We start from the raw sequence: 16,563 nt of genomic DNA on the forward strand, positions 1-16,563 counted from the left end.
CAGTCATTGGAGGAAGCTGGGTTCGCTTAATGACCACATGAGTCACTTAACAGTGGCAGTCATTTGCTTGACAACCATGGCTTGTGAAATTGGGTAGAACTGACTTAACAATCTACCTTGCTTACCAATGAAAATTTTGGTCAAATTGTGGTCATAAAACAAAGATTACCTGTAGTTGCTTTCTGTTGCATTTTGTAAATCAGTCAAAATCAAAGTGCAAAAAGAAAACTGCAGACCATTGAGTGCAAGTAGTCCTCAACTTACAACAGCTCATTTAGTGACTGTCCAAACACTGAAAAAAGTTACTTATGACTGCTTTTCACACCTACGGCCATTATAGTATCCCCGTGGTCACGTGATCAAAATTCAGACGCTCGGCAACTGGCATGTACTTATGGCGGTTGCAATGTCCCGGGTCATGTGATCCCCTTTTGCGACCTTCTGACAACCAAAGTCAACGGGGAAGCCAGGTTCACTTAACAACCATGTGATTAATTTAAAAACTGCAGCGATTCACTTAACAACGGTAGCAAGAGAGGTCGTAAAATGGGGCAAGACTCACTTAGCAACAGAAATCTTGGGCTCAGTTGTGGTCATAAGTCAAGGATTTCCTATACAAGCATAGACACTGTATGGTACAAATGGTCTAAAACAGGGGTCTCCAAGCTTGATCCCTTTAAGACTTGTGGACTTCAACTCCCAGAGTCCCTCAGCCAGCAAAGATGGCTGAGGAACTCTGGGAGTTGAAGTCCACAAGTCTTAAAGGGGCCAAGCTTGGAGACCTCTGGTCTAAAATATGTGCATATTTCCCAACAGCTTTGGTGTCGGTGCATCACAACCATCTTCAACTACTTTGTGGTGACCAATTTCTTCTGGATGTTTGTGGAAGGTTGCTACCTCCACACGGCCATTGTGATGACGTACTCAACGGACAAGCTGAGGAAATGGATTTTTCTCTTCATCGGCTGGTGTAAGCCATCTAGAAGCACAATCTACTTCCTACGTTTCATTTGGGAGTTTCATTATTAGCCAGGCCTTTCCTCAGTAATTTACAAAATTAACGAATAACAGCCCCGGGAGGGATCTTGGAAGTCTTCTACTCCAATTCCTCCTCATGCAGGAAATCCTGTTTTATGAATCAGGGTAGCAACAAGGCAGAGAGATAGGGGCTGGTTACCCATCTGAGTTTCTATCTTTACTGAGGTCAGAGGGTGTATTTCAAAAATTGTTGTGGTCTAGCAGTATCAATTGAGGGATGGAGAGAGGGGGGAGGGAGGAAGAGGAAGGAAGGAAGGAAGGAAGGAAGGAAGGAAGGAAGGAAGGAAGGAAGGAAGGAAGGAGTTACATATTAGACAAATTATGCCCTTGTTAGGTCATTGTTTCAAAGATATTTCCAGGAAGGAAGGGAGGGAGGGAGGGAGGAAGGAAAGAGTTACATATTAGACAAACTATGCCCTTGTTAGGTCATTGTTTCAGAGAGATTTCCTTACAGGAAGGAAGGAAGGAAGAAGGAAGGAAGGAAGGAAGGAAAGAAGGAAGGAAGGAAGGAAGGAAGGAAGGAAGGAAGGAAGGAAGGAAGAAGGTGGGAGGGAGGAAGCAAAGAAAACGGAATGTTTTCATGAATGGATGGATGGATAGGCAGATGTAGAGCAAAGTTTTTATAAATGGATGGATAGATTGAAGTAAATATCTGAAAGGGCCCATAAAACCTACACTATTCTAGTATTTTTAGGAAAACAAATCTTTGATGTAGCTCCTTCAGACTTCTGAAAAGGTTCCATTATAGTGGGGAATTTGTGACAATTCTTGCTCCTTTTCTTCCAAGCTTTGAAGGAGTCTCTTAGAACTCCCATTCTTTTTTTCTTTCCTTTTTCTTCTAGGTATTCCTTGCCCCATTATCATTGTCTGGGCTGTCTGCAAACTTTATTATGAAAATGAGCAGTAAGTATAAAAATGATTCAGCTCACTCCCTGTTTTTCTGCAAGCAGCAGGTTTTCACTGTTAATGAAGAAACAGTTCAGCAAAAATGAACTTTGCATCAAGATAATGACCTAGGCCATTTCCGAAATTACTAAAAAAAAATTTGGGTTGGGGAGGACACTTTTGTGGTCTCAGAGGACTTCATGGTTACTTCAAGGTCCTGGAAGAAAGATGGAATAGAAAAAATATACAATAAATTAAAATTGAGCCAAGAATGCTTCATGCAAATAGTCCTTAACTTATAACCAGAATTTTCATTGCTAAGCAAGGCGTTGTTAAAGAATAACACTCATTCTCTGACCTTTTTTTTTTTTTTGCGCCATGGTTGTTAAGCAGATCACCAGAATTGTTAAGTCGATAAATTAATTCACTTTGCTTGTCAAAAGCCAGCTGGGAAGGTCACAAACGGCAATCACGTGACTTGGGATGATGCGACGGTCATAATAAATACATGGCAATTGCCAGCGCTTGAATTTTGATCATGGAATGCAACAAGAGTCATTTGGAACAATTGCAAAACAGTTTTTCAGAGAGGGAGGGAGGAAGGAGGAGGAGGAGGAGAAAGAGAAGATAAGATGCAGCAGATAGGAGGAGGAGGAAGAGAAGATGGAGAAGATAGGGAAAAGGAGGGAGAATGGAGGAGGAGGAGAAGAAAAAGAAGATACGATGGAGAAGATAGGGAGGAAGAAAGAAGAGGGAGGAAGAGGAAAAGGAGAAGAGAAAAGATGAGGAAGAGAAGAAGATGGAGAAGATAGGGAAGATAGGGAAGAGGAAGGAGAGGAGGAGGAGGAGGAGAAAAAGATCATAAGGTGGAGAAGATAGGAAGGAAGAAAGAAAAGGGAGGAAAAGGAAAAGGAGGAGAAGAGAAAAGATGAGGAAGAGAAGAAGATGGAAAAGATAGGGAAGAGAAGGAGAAGAAGGTACAGAAGTAGTGGGAGGGAAAGGGAAGGAAGGAGAGAAAGAAAGGAAAGAAAGAAAGAAAAAAAGAAAGAAAGAAAGAAAGAAAAAGAAAGAAAGAAAGAAAGAAAGAAAGAAATTAGGCTCAAAACGAGGCTTCTTCCATACAAGCTACGATGAAAATGAAGTCTCCTTCGTGCGACGTGCCATAGACGATTCTCTGAGCTTGATGGAAAGAAGGCAGGTAGGAAGCTGAACCTGGTACATAAACAATCCATCCTGCCTCTTCAGAGTTTGCTGAGGATCAGAGTGAAAAAAAATAATTGGCAGGGCGCCTTGGATTCTGCAAGGTGCTAATAAAGCAACAGTGGAGGTAGGAATGAAGTATCTTGGAACTGGATCAGTCTCATTTGCAAACTTAAGCTGAAAACCAAAACAAGCCCCAAGCATTGCAAAGGCATAACTGAGAATCATTCCTAAAGGAACAACATAAAATCCTTATCTTTTATTTGATATATGATACATGGTCCTCGACTTACGGCCACAACCGAGCCCAACATTTCTGTGGCTAAATCCATACAGGTAGACCTTAAGATTTGTTAAGTGACTTTTTGCTCCCCATTGTAAGACCTTTCTTGCCACCGTTGTTAAGTGAATCACTGCAGCTGTTAACTTAGTCAAACTGCTGTGAAATGAATCTGGCTTCCCCATGACTTTGCTTGTCAGGAGGTCGCCAAAGGACGTCTCATGACCCCAGGACGCTGCGACCGTTGTAAATATGAGTCGGTTGCCAAACGTCTGAATTTTGATCACATGACCACAAGGACGCTGCAACAGTCCTAAGTATGAAAAATGTTCCTAAGTCACTTTTTTCAGTGCTGTTGTAACTTTGAATGGTTACTAAATGAACGGTTGTAAGTCGAGGACTGGTTATACTAGTGTTGTGACCCAGGCCCAAGTAGGTAGTAATAAACTTAGTCCGTGGAAAAATAAACTTTATTCGAATAGCTGAAAATTACTTCATTCCCAGCGTCGTTCAACTCAAAGTAAAACAAATGCCTCCCAACACAAATTCCTCAGTTATCTCACAAACCTTAGTCCAAAGGCCCTTCCTGGCAAACATCCAGAAGCCACAAAAACAAAGGTGTACACAAAGCAGAAGACGGAGCAGAAGACGCAGCTACAACATTATTTTCGGGAAAGCTGAAATGCCATTGCTGGTATATTTTAAGCCTTATGGGAGGGGCCAATCATCTCTTGGCCCTACTCCTGAGTTGTCCTCTCTGCTTCAGCTGCTCTTGCATTCTGGAAGCTCTTCTCATGCGTGCATTACGAACAGGCTCCTCCTGTTCCTTTGCCTCACTACTATCAGTCTCTGGAGTACGCACCTCACTTCCCGATGGCCCTGGCCCCACCTCAGCCTCATCGCTGTCCGACTCCGTTGCCAGCTCCGTAGGCTGCTGACAGACCACAACAACTAGCTCATACATCCATAAAGATAGTCCTCGACATTTTGGGCACTCAGGAACTAGCCCACATTTACCGCCATTCGCAGAGTTCTGCAGACACATGAACATGATTTGTGATTTTGCCCGAAAAGCCATTTACTGCGGAAAATGGGTATCACTTAACAATCCTGGCTTTAGTTTGACGACCGACACAAAAAAATGTTGTACAATCGGGTCAGACACAGGATGACCCGTTTAACAGCCAGCTTGACTTACATCGTAATTCCACATTCAATTACGGTCATAAGTTAAGGACTACCCATATTATCCACCATGCTCTTTCGTCTTAGGGTAAACATGCAGCGTAATGTAGAGGATAATAAAAGAAGAAAGAAATAGCAAGTCAAATTAATCTGAAGCAGGAAATAAGAGGGGAGAAAAGACAAATGAGCTAAATAGAATTTAAATTACAGCACTCAAATAAGTTTCCCCTGTGCTCCTTTCTGTGCTACCGCTGTGCTTATTCACTGCTTCCTATATTTTTCTCTCTTTCTCCATTTCATCAGCTCCACCCAACCACAGCCTTCTCAAGCTTTCCCTCCATCTCCTCTCTCCCACTCTTCTTTTGTCAATTTGTTTTTCCCCTTCGCTGTTTTTCATTCCCCTTACATTTACCTTAATACGTGGTATCTATTTGCAGGTGCTGGTTTGGAAAAGAACCCGGGAAATATATAGATTACATCTATCAAGGACCAGTAATTCTTGTTCTGCTGGTAAGAACTTTACTCTGAGATTTTTATGAAGCTATGCAGAATTTACCCCATCTCAAGTTCTTACTTGAAAATAAGCTTATTTGATTTACTGAGTGGCAGGGAAGAGAGTTTTTCTCAACCTTGACTATTTGAAGATGGGCAGACTTCATCTCCCAGAATTCCCCAGACAGCATGCTGACTGGGAATTCTGGGAGTTGAAGTCCATACAGGTTAGCTGGGGGATTTCTGAGAGTTGAAGTCCATTTTCTACAGAAGTTTTGGTAAACACTGAGATCTTCTCAACTGGTCTTCATCTTTAAAGCAACCATCTCTCCTTCAAGCCGGTGAGTAAACAGGAAATAGAAGCTTTCATATGTTGGTGTGATACCCAAATTTAAGGAGCAAATTTTCCTGTCGTTTGGAAATGGGAAACACATAGGAATACATTTTAACTGTTTTCTATTTACCTTTTTACAGTTTGTGAGACTCCTAGAGTCACCTTATCAGGGAGATCAGTGGCATATAAATTAAATAAATATATAGAAATAATTTTAACAGAATAACAGAGTTGGAAGGGACCTTGGAGGTCTTCTAGTCCAACCCCCTGCTCAAGCAGGAAAACCTATACCATTCCAGACAGATGGCTGTCCAATTTCGTATCTAAAATCTTCAGTGATGGAGCACCCACAACTTCTGAAAGCACGTCATTCCACTGGTTAGTTGTTCTCATCATCAGGAAATTTCTCCTTAATTTCTAGGTTGCTTCTCTCCTTGATTAGTTTCCACCCATTGCTTCTTGTCCTACCTTCTGGCGCTTTGGAGAATAGCTTGATTCCCTCTTCTTTGTGGCAGCCCCTGAGATATTGGAAGACTGCTATCATGTCACCCCTAGTCCTTCTCTCCATTAAACTAGACATACCCAGTTCCTGCAACCGTTCTTCATATGTTTTAGCCTCCAGTCCCCTAATCGTCTTTGTTGCTCTTCTCTGCACTCTTTCTAGAATCTACATCTTTTTTTTAACATGGCAACCAAAACTGAATGCAATATTCTAAGTGTGGTCTTACCAAGGCATTGAAATGGTATTAATACTTCACATCATCTTGATTATATCTGTCTGTTAATGCAGTTCAGGTTTGCATTGGCTTTTTTTTTTTCCCCTTTCCTAATCCCAAAAAATTCACCTGGAAAATTCCATTGTCTCTTTGGTCTCCCAAAGTTTCTTCAAACTTCCTTCTTAGTGCAATGGGCTGATTGAGGTTCCTCCCCCATCCCACCCTATCTTTTCCTTGCTTGTACTTCATTTTTATTGCAAGTGCTCTGTTATCATGCCATGTTTTTATAGTCTGGGCTTTCTAAGCTAAATCAAATCACAGAGCCTTTTCTCTCCGCTTTTGAAAGAAGATTAGCATTTCCTTGTGACATATCCAGGTCTGGATCATGGATCTTTAATTAGCACGGTTGATTGAAATCAAGTGATGCCTAGGTTTAAACAAAGGGCCAGCAAAACAAGTACGAGAAAAATTAGATGACTTTTCGAACCAATTCTGTGAGATATTTTCCGCAAGGAAGGATATTTGAGCAGAATGCCTCTCCTGCCTGTTAGTTGATCTCAAATAACCCTGTTAAAAGGTGTAAAGCAATCCATCTGTCTTCGCACTGTTTTCCTGTTTCTTTTTTCTTTTCTTTTTTTTAAATTTTGCTGTACATTAAAACTGGCTGTCTGGGAGATTGGCTGCCAATGCATAGGTCACTGCTTCCATGGACTGAGAATATTTAATAGGCATGTTAGTGAAACTTGGCAGACCTAGTTAGAGTGGGAACAAGAAAGAAAACTCAAAGCAGCAGGAGGAAAGAAAAAAAATCCCTTTGGAATGAAAAACAGATCCAATTCCCTTTTGTCTCCTTTCCTTGTAAGAATCATTTGCAAATCAGCCTGCGGACAAAATATTAGAGAAAGCTGTTTGCAAATGAGGTAACATCTGCCTGGCTCAGAGGTTTTGAAGCTTCTCAGCTGGATGTGTGTGTGTGTGTGTGCTTTGAAAATAGGAGAAACAGTTCCCCCCCCCGATAAATCCCAGAATGCTCAGCTAGCAGATGAATGGTGGGAAAGGGATAGCAAAAGAAAGATGATAGATGATGACAAGAAAGAATAAGGGGTCACATGACAGCATTATTCCAGTGTGAGGATGGAGGCTCATTCTCCGAGCTTGTGGGTTGGTTTTTGAACATTTCATTACCAGACTAGGTAACATCTTCAGTGGATGCCAGTGTTCTTCTGCTTATAGAATAGAATAGAATAGAATAGAATAGAATAGAATAGAATAGAATAGAATAGAATAGAATAGAATAGAATAGAATGTTTATTGGCCAAGTGTGATTGGACACACAAGGAATTTGTCTTGGTGCATATGCTCTCAGTGTACATATAAGAAAAAATACCTTCATCAAGGTACAACATTTACAACACAAATGATGGTCAATATATCAATATAAATCATAAGGATTGCCAGCAACAAAGTTACAGTCATACAGTCATAAGTGGAAAGAGATTGGTGATGGGAACGATGAGAAGATTAATAGTAGTGCAGACTTAGTCAATAGTTTGACAGTGTTGAAGGAATTATTTGCTTAGCAGAGTGATGGCCTTCGGGAAAAAACTGTTCTTGTGTCTAGTTGTTCTGGTGTGCAGTGCTCTATAGCGTCGTTTTGAGGGTAGGAGTTGAAACACTTTATGTCCTGGATGTGAGGGATCTGTAAATATATTTTCGTGTGGTCAGCAGGTCTTGGGATGGGAAGGCCATGTCAGGTGATGGATCTTGTAATGGGTCAGGTGTGGGTCACATCAGGTAAAGGTCTGATGTGACCCACACCTGACCCTTCACCTGACATGACCCTCCCATCACAAGAAGCCCAACAAAACCAACCCACAAGCTTGGAGAACCCTCCACGCTCATCCTACACCCAAGCTACAGTATCAGTGGTGGGTTTCAAATTTTTTTACTACTGGTTCTGTGGGTGTGGCTTGGTGGGCGTGGCAGGGGAAGGATATTGTAAAATCTCCATCCCCACCCCACTCCGGGGGAAGGATACTGCAAAATCTCCATTCCCTCCCCACTCCAGCGGAAGGATACTGTAAAATCTCCATTCCCTCCCCACTTCAGGGGAAGGATACTATAAAATCTCCATTTCCTCCCCACTCCAGCTGAAGGATACTATAAAATCTCCATTCCCTCCCTACTTCAGGGGAAGGATACTGCAAAATCCCCATTTCCGCCCGATGGAAATTAGGAGGCAGAGAATAGATGGGGGCAGGGCCAGTCAGAATTTTTACTACCGGTTCTCCGAACTACTCAAAATTTCCGCTACTGATTCGTCAAAATTGGCTGAAACTCACCTCTGTTCAGTATTCCAGTATTTGTGGGGCTGCCACAAAGAAGACCGGGTCAACTTATTTTCCAGAACTCTGTAACTCTTAAGCAACAACAAAACAAACCAACAATCACAGCAATCTCGGCAGCATTCATGTGTGTTTGTAAGGGTTTTTTGGGGAGTTTTTTTTTTGCAAACACCAGAAGGCAGGATAAGAAGCAATGGATGGAAACCAATCAAGGAGAGAAGCAACCTGGAATTAAGGAGAAACTTCCTGACAGTGAGGACAATTAATCAATGGAATGGTCTTTAGAAGTTGTGGGTGCTCTTCTCAATAAGAAGAGATTTGTCTTGTCTGAAATGGTATAGGCTCTCCTCCTTGAGCAGTGGGTTGGACTAGAAGACCTCCAAGGTCTCTTCCAGCTCTGTTCTGAATTGAACTGAAATCCTTGAGATAAGGGACATGCTGGGGCTCCCAAACTACTGTTCTGTGATGTGAAGATTGCATTACGCAGAGTTGACTTCCTTTGTCTTTCTTGCTCTTCTTAATTTCCCCCACCCCATTTAATTACTCCATTTTACCATATTACGAATTAAATGCAAACAGAGAATCCTTGACTTACAAACACAAATTAGGTCCCGAATTACCATTGGTAAACAAGGCGGTTGTTAAATGAGCCGCATCCAATTTTGCAACTTTTTTTTTTTTTTTGCCATATTGTTCAGTGAATCGTGCAGTTGTTAAGCACATCTGGATTCCCCCACTGACTTTGCCTGTCAGAGGTTGGCTGGGAAGGTTGCAAATCACAACCTGGGAGGCTGCCATCATCTTAAAATACGTGCCAGATGCCAAGTGTCCAATTTTTGATGGAACTACCATGGGGATGTTGTGATGGTAGTAGGCACAGCTACCTGGGAAATTCTGGGAGTTGAAGTCCACACATCTTAAAGATTGAGAAACACAGCTCGGGTGTCTTCTCCAGCCCCAAAGTTCAAAGGAATCCATCTATTTCTTCAAAGTCCATCTTTCGCTTAAATTGAGTGTCATAGGCAAAACCATGACTTGTTTTACAGGTAGCCCTGAAGGTCTGTAGAGATTCTATGTCACCCAGGTCATGGTTGTCCCAAAGGTGTTTTTTCAGGAGGCAACTGGACTTTCTGGGTTTTTTCTTCTGAAAACATTTCACTTCTCATCCAAGAAGCTTCTTCAGCTCTGACACGATAGAGGGGAATGGAAGGATTTATATTCCTTGCAGACAGCTGGTCCATCTGCATCCTTTTAGAGCAGCGGTTCTCAACCTGTGGGTTGCGACCGCGTTGGGGGTCGAATGACGATTTGCCAGGGGTCGCCTAAGACCATCGGAAATATGGGAAGTATACTTGCGAGTCGAAGAATCGCGCTCCAGTGGTTGACTCCACAAGCCAGCTGCAGGCTCTTCAAATCGCTAGCCGAATTCGGCTTCAGGCGCGATGAATTAAAAAAGAGAGAAATCTTTGCTCTGATGTCTCCCTCTCAAGCCAGCTGCAATCACTCCCAATCGCTAGCCTAATCTGGCTTCAGGCGCTATAAACTTAATAGGGGAGGAGTCTCCGCTGTAATGCCTCCGTCCTCAAGGCAATCGCAAGCAGTTCAGATCACTAGCCAATACGGCTTCAGGCGCGATAAATTCAAAACGAAAATAATTTTACGGTCGGGGGTCGCCACATCGAGGGGAATTGTATTAAAGGGGTCACAGCACTATAAAGGTTGAGAACCACTGTTTTAGAGGGTTGTAAAAGCACTTGGAGGTTTATCTGTGTCCTCAGGGTCACCTGAGTAGTGCTCCTGATTCCTGTAGTCTGCGATTTTTTTCCTCTGGAAATCCATTCCTACTCCCACACCATTCAATACATCCCAAATTGTATAGCTAAAAGCCTGTAGAGATTCTCAGTCATCCAGGTCATGATTGTCCCAAAGGTGCTTTTTCAGGAGGCAACTGGACTTTCTTGTTTTTTTTTCTTTTGAAGATGTTTTGCTTCTCATCCAAGAAGCTTCTTTAACTCTATGGCAGGATTTATATTCCTTGCAGATAGCTGGTCATTTGCATCATTTTAGAGAATCGTTGAACCACTTGGAGGTCAGTCTGTGTCCTCAGGGTAAATTCCCAAGAGGCCTCAATGACCCTCTAAAACAGTGATGGCTAACCTTTTTGCCCTTGCGTGCCAAGAACGTGGGGAGCGTGGGGGGGTTGCGCCCCGCCCCCCTGGGCATGTGCATGCAACCCACCCACCCCCCCGATCTCCCTTTGGCACACAATAGGCTTGTTTTTCAGTCTCTCCAGGTTCCAGAGCCTTTCTAGGAGTCTGGGGAGGACGAAAATGGCCTCCCCCCCCCCGAGGCCCTCCAGAGGCTGGAAATGGCCCATTTGGCGACTTCCAGTGGGCCTAGAAGGCCCAAAAATCAGCTGGCTGGCATGTGCATGTGCCCCGGAGCTGAGCTCACATGCTCACCAATATGGCTCCGCATGCCACCTGTGGCACACGTGCCATAGATTCACCATCATGGCTTTAAAAGGATGCAAATGACCAGCTATCTGCAAGGAATATAAATCCTTCCATTCCCCTCTATCCTGTCAGAGTTGAAGAAGCTTCTTGAATTAGAAGCAAAATGTCTTCAAATGCTGTGACCCAGGCCCAAGTAGGTAGTAATAAACTTAGTCCGTGGAAAAACAAACTTTATTCGAACAGTTGGGAATTACTTCATTGCCAATGTTGTTCAACTCAAAACTAAAACAAATGCCTCCCAACACAAATTCTTCAGTTATCTCACAAACCTTAGTCCAATTAGGCAAACTGCCAAAGGCCCTTCCTGGCAAACATCCAGAAGACGGATACGAAGCAGAAGACGAAGCAGAAGACGCAGCTACAACGTTGTTTTCCGGCAAAGCTGAAACACCGTTGCTAGTCTGTTTTAAGCCTTATGGGAGGGGCCAATCATCTCTTGACCCTACTCCCAAGTCGTCATCTTTGCTTGAGCTGCTCTTGCCTTCTGGCAGCTCTTCTCATGCGTGCATTAGGGACAGGCTCCTCCTGTTCCTCTGCCTCACTACTATCAGTCTCTGTAGGCTCTGGAGTCCACACCTCACTCCCCGATGGCCTTGGCCCTACCTCAGCCTCATCACTCTCCGATTCCATTGCCAGCTCCGTAGGCTGCTGACGGACCATAACATCAAAGAAAAAGCAAGAAAGTCCAGTTGCCTCCTGGAAAAAAAAACACCTTTGAGACAGGTGGACCCGAAATTACAACAATTCCTTTAGTAACTGTTCAAAATTTGAATGGTATTGGGAAAAAAATTACTTAGGACCATTTTCCACACTTAAGAACATTGCAGTATCTCCATGGACATGTGATAAAAATTCGTATGCTTGGACAACTGACTCATATTTATGATGGTCACAGTGTCCCGGTGCCATGTGATCAACTTTTGCAACTTTTCAACACGCAAAGTCAATTGGGAAGATGGATTCTCATTAACAACCGTAACTGAACTGCAGTAATTTTGCTTAACAACTGTGCCAAGAAAGGTTGTAAAATGGGGGAAAACTCACTTAAGAACTGTCTCACTTAGCAACAGAAGTTTTCGGCTCACATTTGGTTGTAAGTTGAGGACTGCCTATGTTCTGATCTTTGTAGGTATAGAAAATTAAGAATATTTAATCTGGAAAATTAAGAATATTTAAACTAAACAGAAGGCGGCCTTCATGTATCTAGGCATATATTTTCAGCCTTTTCAAATATATTTTCAAATAACCTTTGGATATTTCAGCCTTCCCATCTCAAAACAACGGCAACTGAAAGTTGCTAATGGAATAGCCAAAGCCAATAGCCAGTAGCTGTGAGGGGAATAACTTTCTTCTGACAGAACATAAATTATTTAAAGCCAAGGAATCAAAACCTTCTGCTGAGTGGTGTACAAAGATGCTTGTACAAAGATATATCTACACTAAAAGGAATCAGCTTAATTTTCTGAAATCTTTGCTACTCACTCAACTGCAAATACGTTCCTTTGGTTAGAATTTGGATGGATGTTTTGAGACCAATTAAAGGCTGGGCTTGGCTGGTTTAAGGAAATACATGGGAGTGAACTTTTAACTTAGTTAATACTGATTAGTTAATACTGATGGACCCAGTTACTCTGGAAGACTCTAATTATGTTTGATTTCGCTCAGTGCAGATTTACACCCCAATCTACATAGTAGGCTTAGACCAGAGGTGTCAAACTCAAGGCCCAGGGGCCGAATACGGCCCACGGAGTGCTTAGATCTGGCCCGCGGACCCATCCTGCAAACAGCGAAGGACCGGCCCATGGTGCCTCTGCCAGCAGAAACGGAGCTCAGGACGGCCACGCACAGCCTCTCCAAGCTCCATTTTCGGCCACAACGGCCTACTGCAACCTTCTGCCAACAAAAATGGAGCTCTGGGAGACTGCATGCAACTCGCTCGGGCTCTGTTTTCAACCGCAACAGCCTCCTTCAGCCCTCATGCAGTCTCTCCGAGCTCCGTTTTCACTGGCAGAGGGCTGTAGGAGGCCGTCGCGGCCAAAAATGGAGCCTTAATGAGTGATGTTGAGCTGGCCACACCCACCCTGTCCGTGCCTCCAGACACACACACACACACACACACACACACACACACCTCTCTTAGCCCCTCAAGGTCAAACACAACCCTGAATGAAATTGAGTTTGACGTCCCTGGCTTAGACAAAGTCTGGCATCTATCAAAGAACTTGAGATCTTGATGTCTACGGAGGTTCTATCGAAATCATGTTTGTCCCAAAGATGCATTTTCCAATAAGCAACTGGACTTTTTTGAAAATGTTGTGCTTCTCATCCAAGAAGTTTTTTAGATGATAATCTTGAGATCTTGATATGGAAATGAGTAGAGCTAATGACTTACATCTCTGCTTGTGTATCTATCCTGATAAAACCAAATACTGCATTCTCATACCTGCAGTGCATAAATACCATCCGTCCTTCTGCTGATAGTGAGATTTGAAAATATTCTTTATTAGGACCATGTATGTACTGAAACCGAACCATTTGGACATGTATCTTTCAATTACCCCAAACGTTGGAGCTAATGTCTAACGTCAGCAGGCTAGAAACCAGGAGACACTGAGTTCTAGTCCAACCTTAGACATGAAAGCTGGGTGGGTGACTTTGGGCCAATCACCAAGAAAGTGTGAGTTCTAGTCCCGCCTTAGGCATGAAACGTGGCTGGTGACTTTGGGCCAATCACCAGGAGGTGGTGAGTTCCAGTCCTGCCTTAAGCATGAAAAACCAGTTGGGTGATCTTAGGCAAGTCCCTCTCTCACAGCTCAACCTACCTCACAGGGTTGTTGTGAGGAAAATAGAAGAAGGAAGGCGTTTAAACAATTCGTTTACTTTGATTATTCATAAAAAAATAATAAAGGAGGGATATTTTTTTTTTAATTTATGTATGTGTGTACATACCAAAACCAATCCCCGAGGAATGTATTGACTTGCTTAACGGGCAACTACAACTTCCATACGGTGGCAGAGATCGCGAGAGATATAAGGTGGCAATTTATCTGTCCTTGCCATAGCGCTTAGAATTCCCCCCCCCTCCAAAAAAAAAAAGCTGTTTATCCTTTTTAAACTTTGCAGTGTGATTCAGGCGGTTTGAAAGAGAGAATAACCCAAAGAGCACTGCTGAACTTCACTCCAAGTGGGAAATCAGACTTATTTTGTGGTCCGTGCGAAATAATATTTTTCTGTTTACAGCTCTTATCTTTCATTCTAGCTGGCTCTCAAAAGACGGGGGGGTTAATAACGGTTCTTCAGCTCTGTCAGTTCGCAGAAGGGACTTTTGTAGCTGCCAGGTGCCTCTGTCTAGGAAGCCCTAAAGGCATCGTTCTGAAAGGATTTCTAAAATAGCTCCTTGATTGCAAAGAGTGAGCATGGTCTTGATTTCCCCATCGACTCTCCTCTTGGGCTGGAGGACACTGCAAGGGCATCAGGAAAGAAGCTTTTACTCGAAACTCATGACTTGCAACGTTTGCCTGTTATTCTTCTCCTATATCAGCAGCCCCCAAGTTTTCTGGCACTGGGAACCAGTTTCAGGGAAGACAATTTTTACGCAGACCAGAGTGGGGGAACGGCTTTGTGCGCCGTAAGCTACATCCTGTACATGTGCAAATGAAGCTTTGCTCGCTCACTTGTGCGGCCGAATTCGTGTCCGGCCACTGGTACTGGTCCACAAACCGGGGTGGGGGAGCCCTGCCCTAAATTTTATTTCTGTACTGTGAAGAGCGAGAGGACAACAGTGGTCAAAATCGAACAGATGATCCTATCTATCTTTTGAAGCCGGCGGCCCTTCTAGTTTTGAGGAGAACCTCAACCGAGTGTCACCTACAAGCCTTCATTCAAATAATCCCAATTTTAGCAAGGGGTTCTCTGCTTGGTTGCTGGGTGGGTGTGGCCATCGTGGGTGTGGCCTAGTCAGCTCTCCTGCACTATGGCGGAAGGGAGCGTATTTGGCCATCCCGGGCTCCAGCGGCTTTCTTCGAGCCTCCGGAAGGACGAAAACTGCCTCCCCAGGCTCCGGAGGCCCTCTGAAACAGGCCTGTTTCCAGCCTTCCCGAACTTCTGGTAAAGCAGTTTTTCGCCCTCCCCGAGCTTCCGCGTACCCTGCACTTATCTGCATCTAAAATGGGCCGCGTGGGGACTCCTAGGAAGGGGAGGGTGGGAGGGGCCAGCCAGGGGTGGGATTTGGGGGGTTCTCCGAACTGCACAGAATCTTAGCTAGAGGTTCTCCCGAACCCCTGCGAACCCCCAGCAACCCCTCCTGCCAGTAGTGATACCAAAACATCACTACTGGATGACACCCCCTTGGGAGCATTATTCAGAAAATAAGGATGAGGCTTCCTGGTTCTTAACTGATCAGAATTATATAGTATGATGTGATTGCAAGTAGTCCTTGACTTACGAACACAGTTGAGGCCAAAATTTCCATTGTTAAGCCTGACAGCTGTCAAGTGAGCATTAACCCATTTTACGACCTTTCTGGTTATAGTTGTTAAGTGAATCACTGCAGTTAGTAACATGTTGTTAAGTGAATCTGGCTTCCCCATTGACTTTGCTTGTCAGAAGGTCACAAAACCCCGGGGCACTGCAACCGTCATTAATATGAACCAATTTCCAAGCATGCCAAGTGGTCATGAGGGGTGAAAAGCAGTCATTTTTTTACAGAGCTGTTGTAACTTTGAATGATCACTAAACGAACAGTTGTAAGTCAAGGACGTCTTGCAAAGGATCCAGGTTGATCCTCACAGGTTAGGCCTTAAATCCCAATACAAGTAGTCCTCGACTTAACAGCCATTCATTTAATGACTGTTCAAGGTTATGACATCACTGAAAAAAGTGACTTCACGCTTATTAACTTAACAGTGACCCTGCAGTCATTTATGACTATTCATTTATGATGTCCCACATTTGTAGTCTTCCCAGTGTCGTGTCCCACTCCCCCTCCGGTCTAGGAAGTCCTTATCAAGCGTGGCAACGAAGCCTCTGCAGCTTTGCCAAATTCCTTCCAGGTTTCTCAGGGCAGGCAGGAGTCCAAGTTGTGACTTCAGCAAACTAGATGAGACTTTGCTTGACTCAAGGTTGGAATGCCACAAGCAGGTCCTTTATATAGGCTGTGGGGTGTGGCTCCATGATTCAGCATTTATCCAGGCCTGCCCCTCCCTTCCTTCTGCTGGCGTCGCCTCTCAGATCTCCGGAAGCGAGGATCCTCCCACTTTGAATTGTTTTCTGCTATTTGGAAAAGGGAGGGGTCAGAAGGAGTAGGCCCGAGTAATTCCAATCCGTAGCTGACTTCCTCTGATGGCTTAGCCAAAGGAACACAGCCCCGGGCATGAGGCCAGGGGCTGGAGGCATGACAGGCTGTTCATCTTCATTATCAGACTCGGAGGCTGATAACAGGCCCAGTAGGAGACGGGAGGGGCCCGGCTGAGGAGGACGAGGCACAACACCCAGCCTGCTTCTGACAAGCAAAGTCAATGGGAATGTTGACAACGAAGATCAAAAATTACAGTACAGGCAATCCTCAACTTAT

At 43.9% G+C, this 16,563-nt stretch overlaps 1 protein-coding gene across 2 annotated transcripts in view; it reads left to right on the forward strand.

Moving 5' to 3' along the window:
* Positions 1–16,563, forward strand: part of CRHR2 (corticotropin releasing hormone receptor 2) — a 168,102-nt gene that overhangs the window by 126,680 nt on the left and 24,859 nt on the right. For both annotated transcript variants that reach the window (XM_058182355.1, XM_058182354.1), the window contains 3 exons: positions 817–970; positions 1,881–1,941; positions 5,026–5,098. In XM_058182355.1, coding sequence (XP_058038338.1) covers positions 817–970; positions 1,881–1,941; positions 5,026–5,098 — 288 coding nt within the window. The remainder of the gene's footprint in view (positions 1–816; positions 971–1,880; positions 1,942–5,025; positions 5,099–16,563) is intronic.

The sequence above is a fragment of the Ahaetulla prasina genome, chromosome 4 (genome assembly GCF_028640845.1).
Source record: "Ahaetulla prasina isolate Xishuangbanna chromosome 4, ASM2864084v1, whole genome shotgun sequence".
In the NCBI taxonomy this organism is placed as follows: Eukaryota; Metazoa; Chordata; class Lepidosauria; order Squamata; family Colubridae; genus Ahaetulla; species Ahaetulla prasina.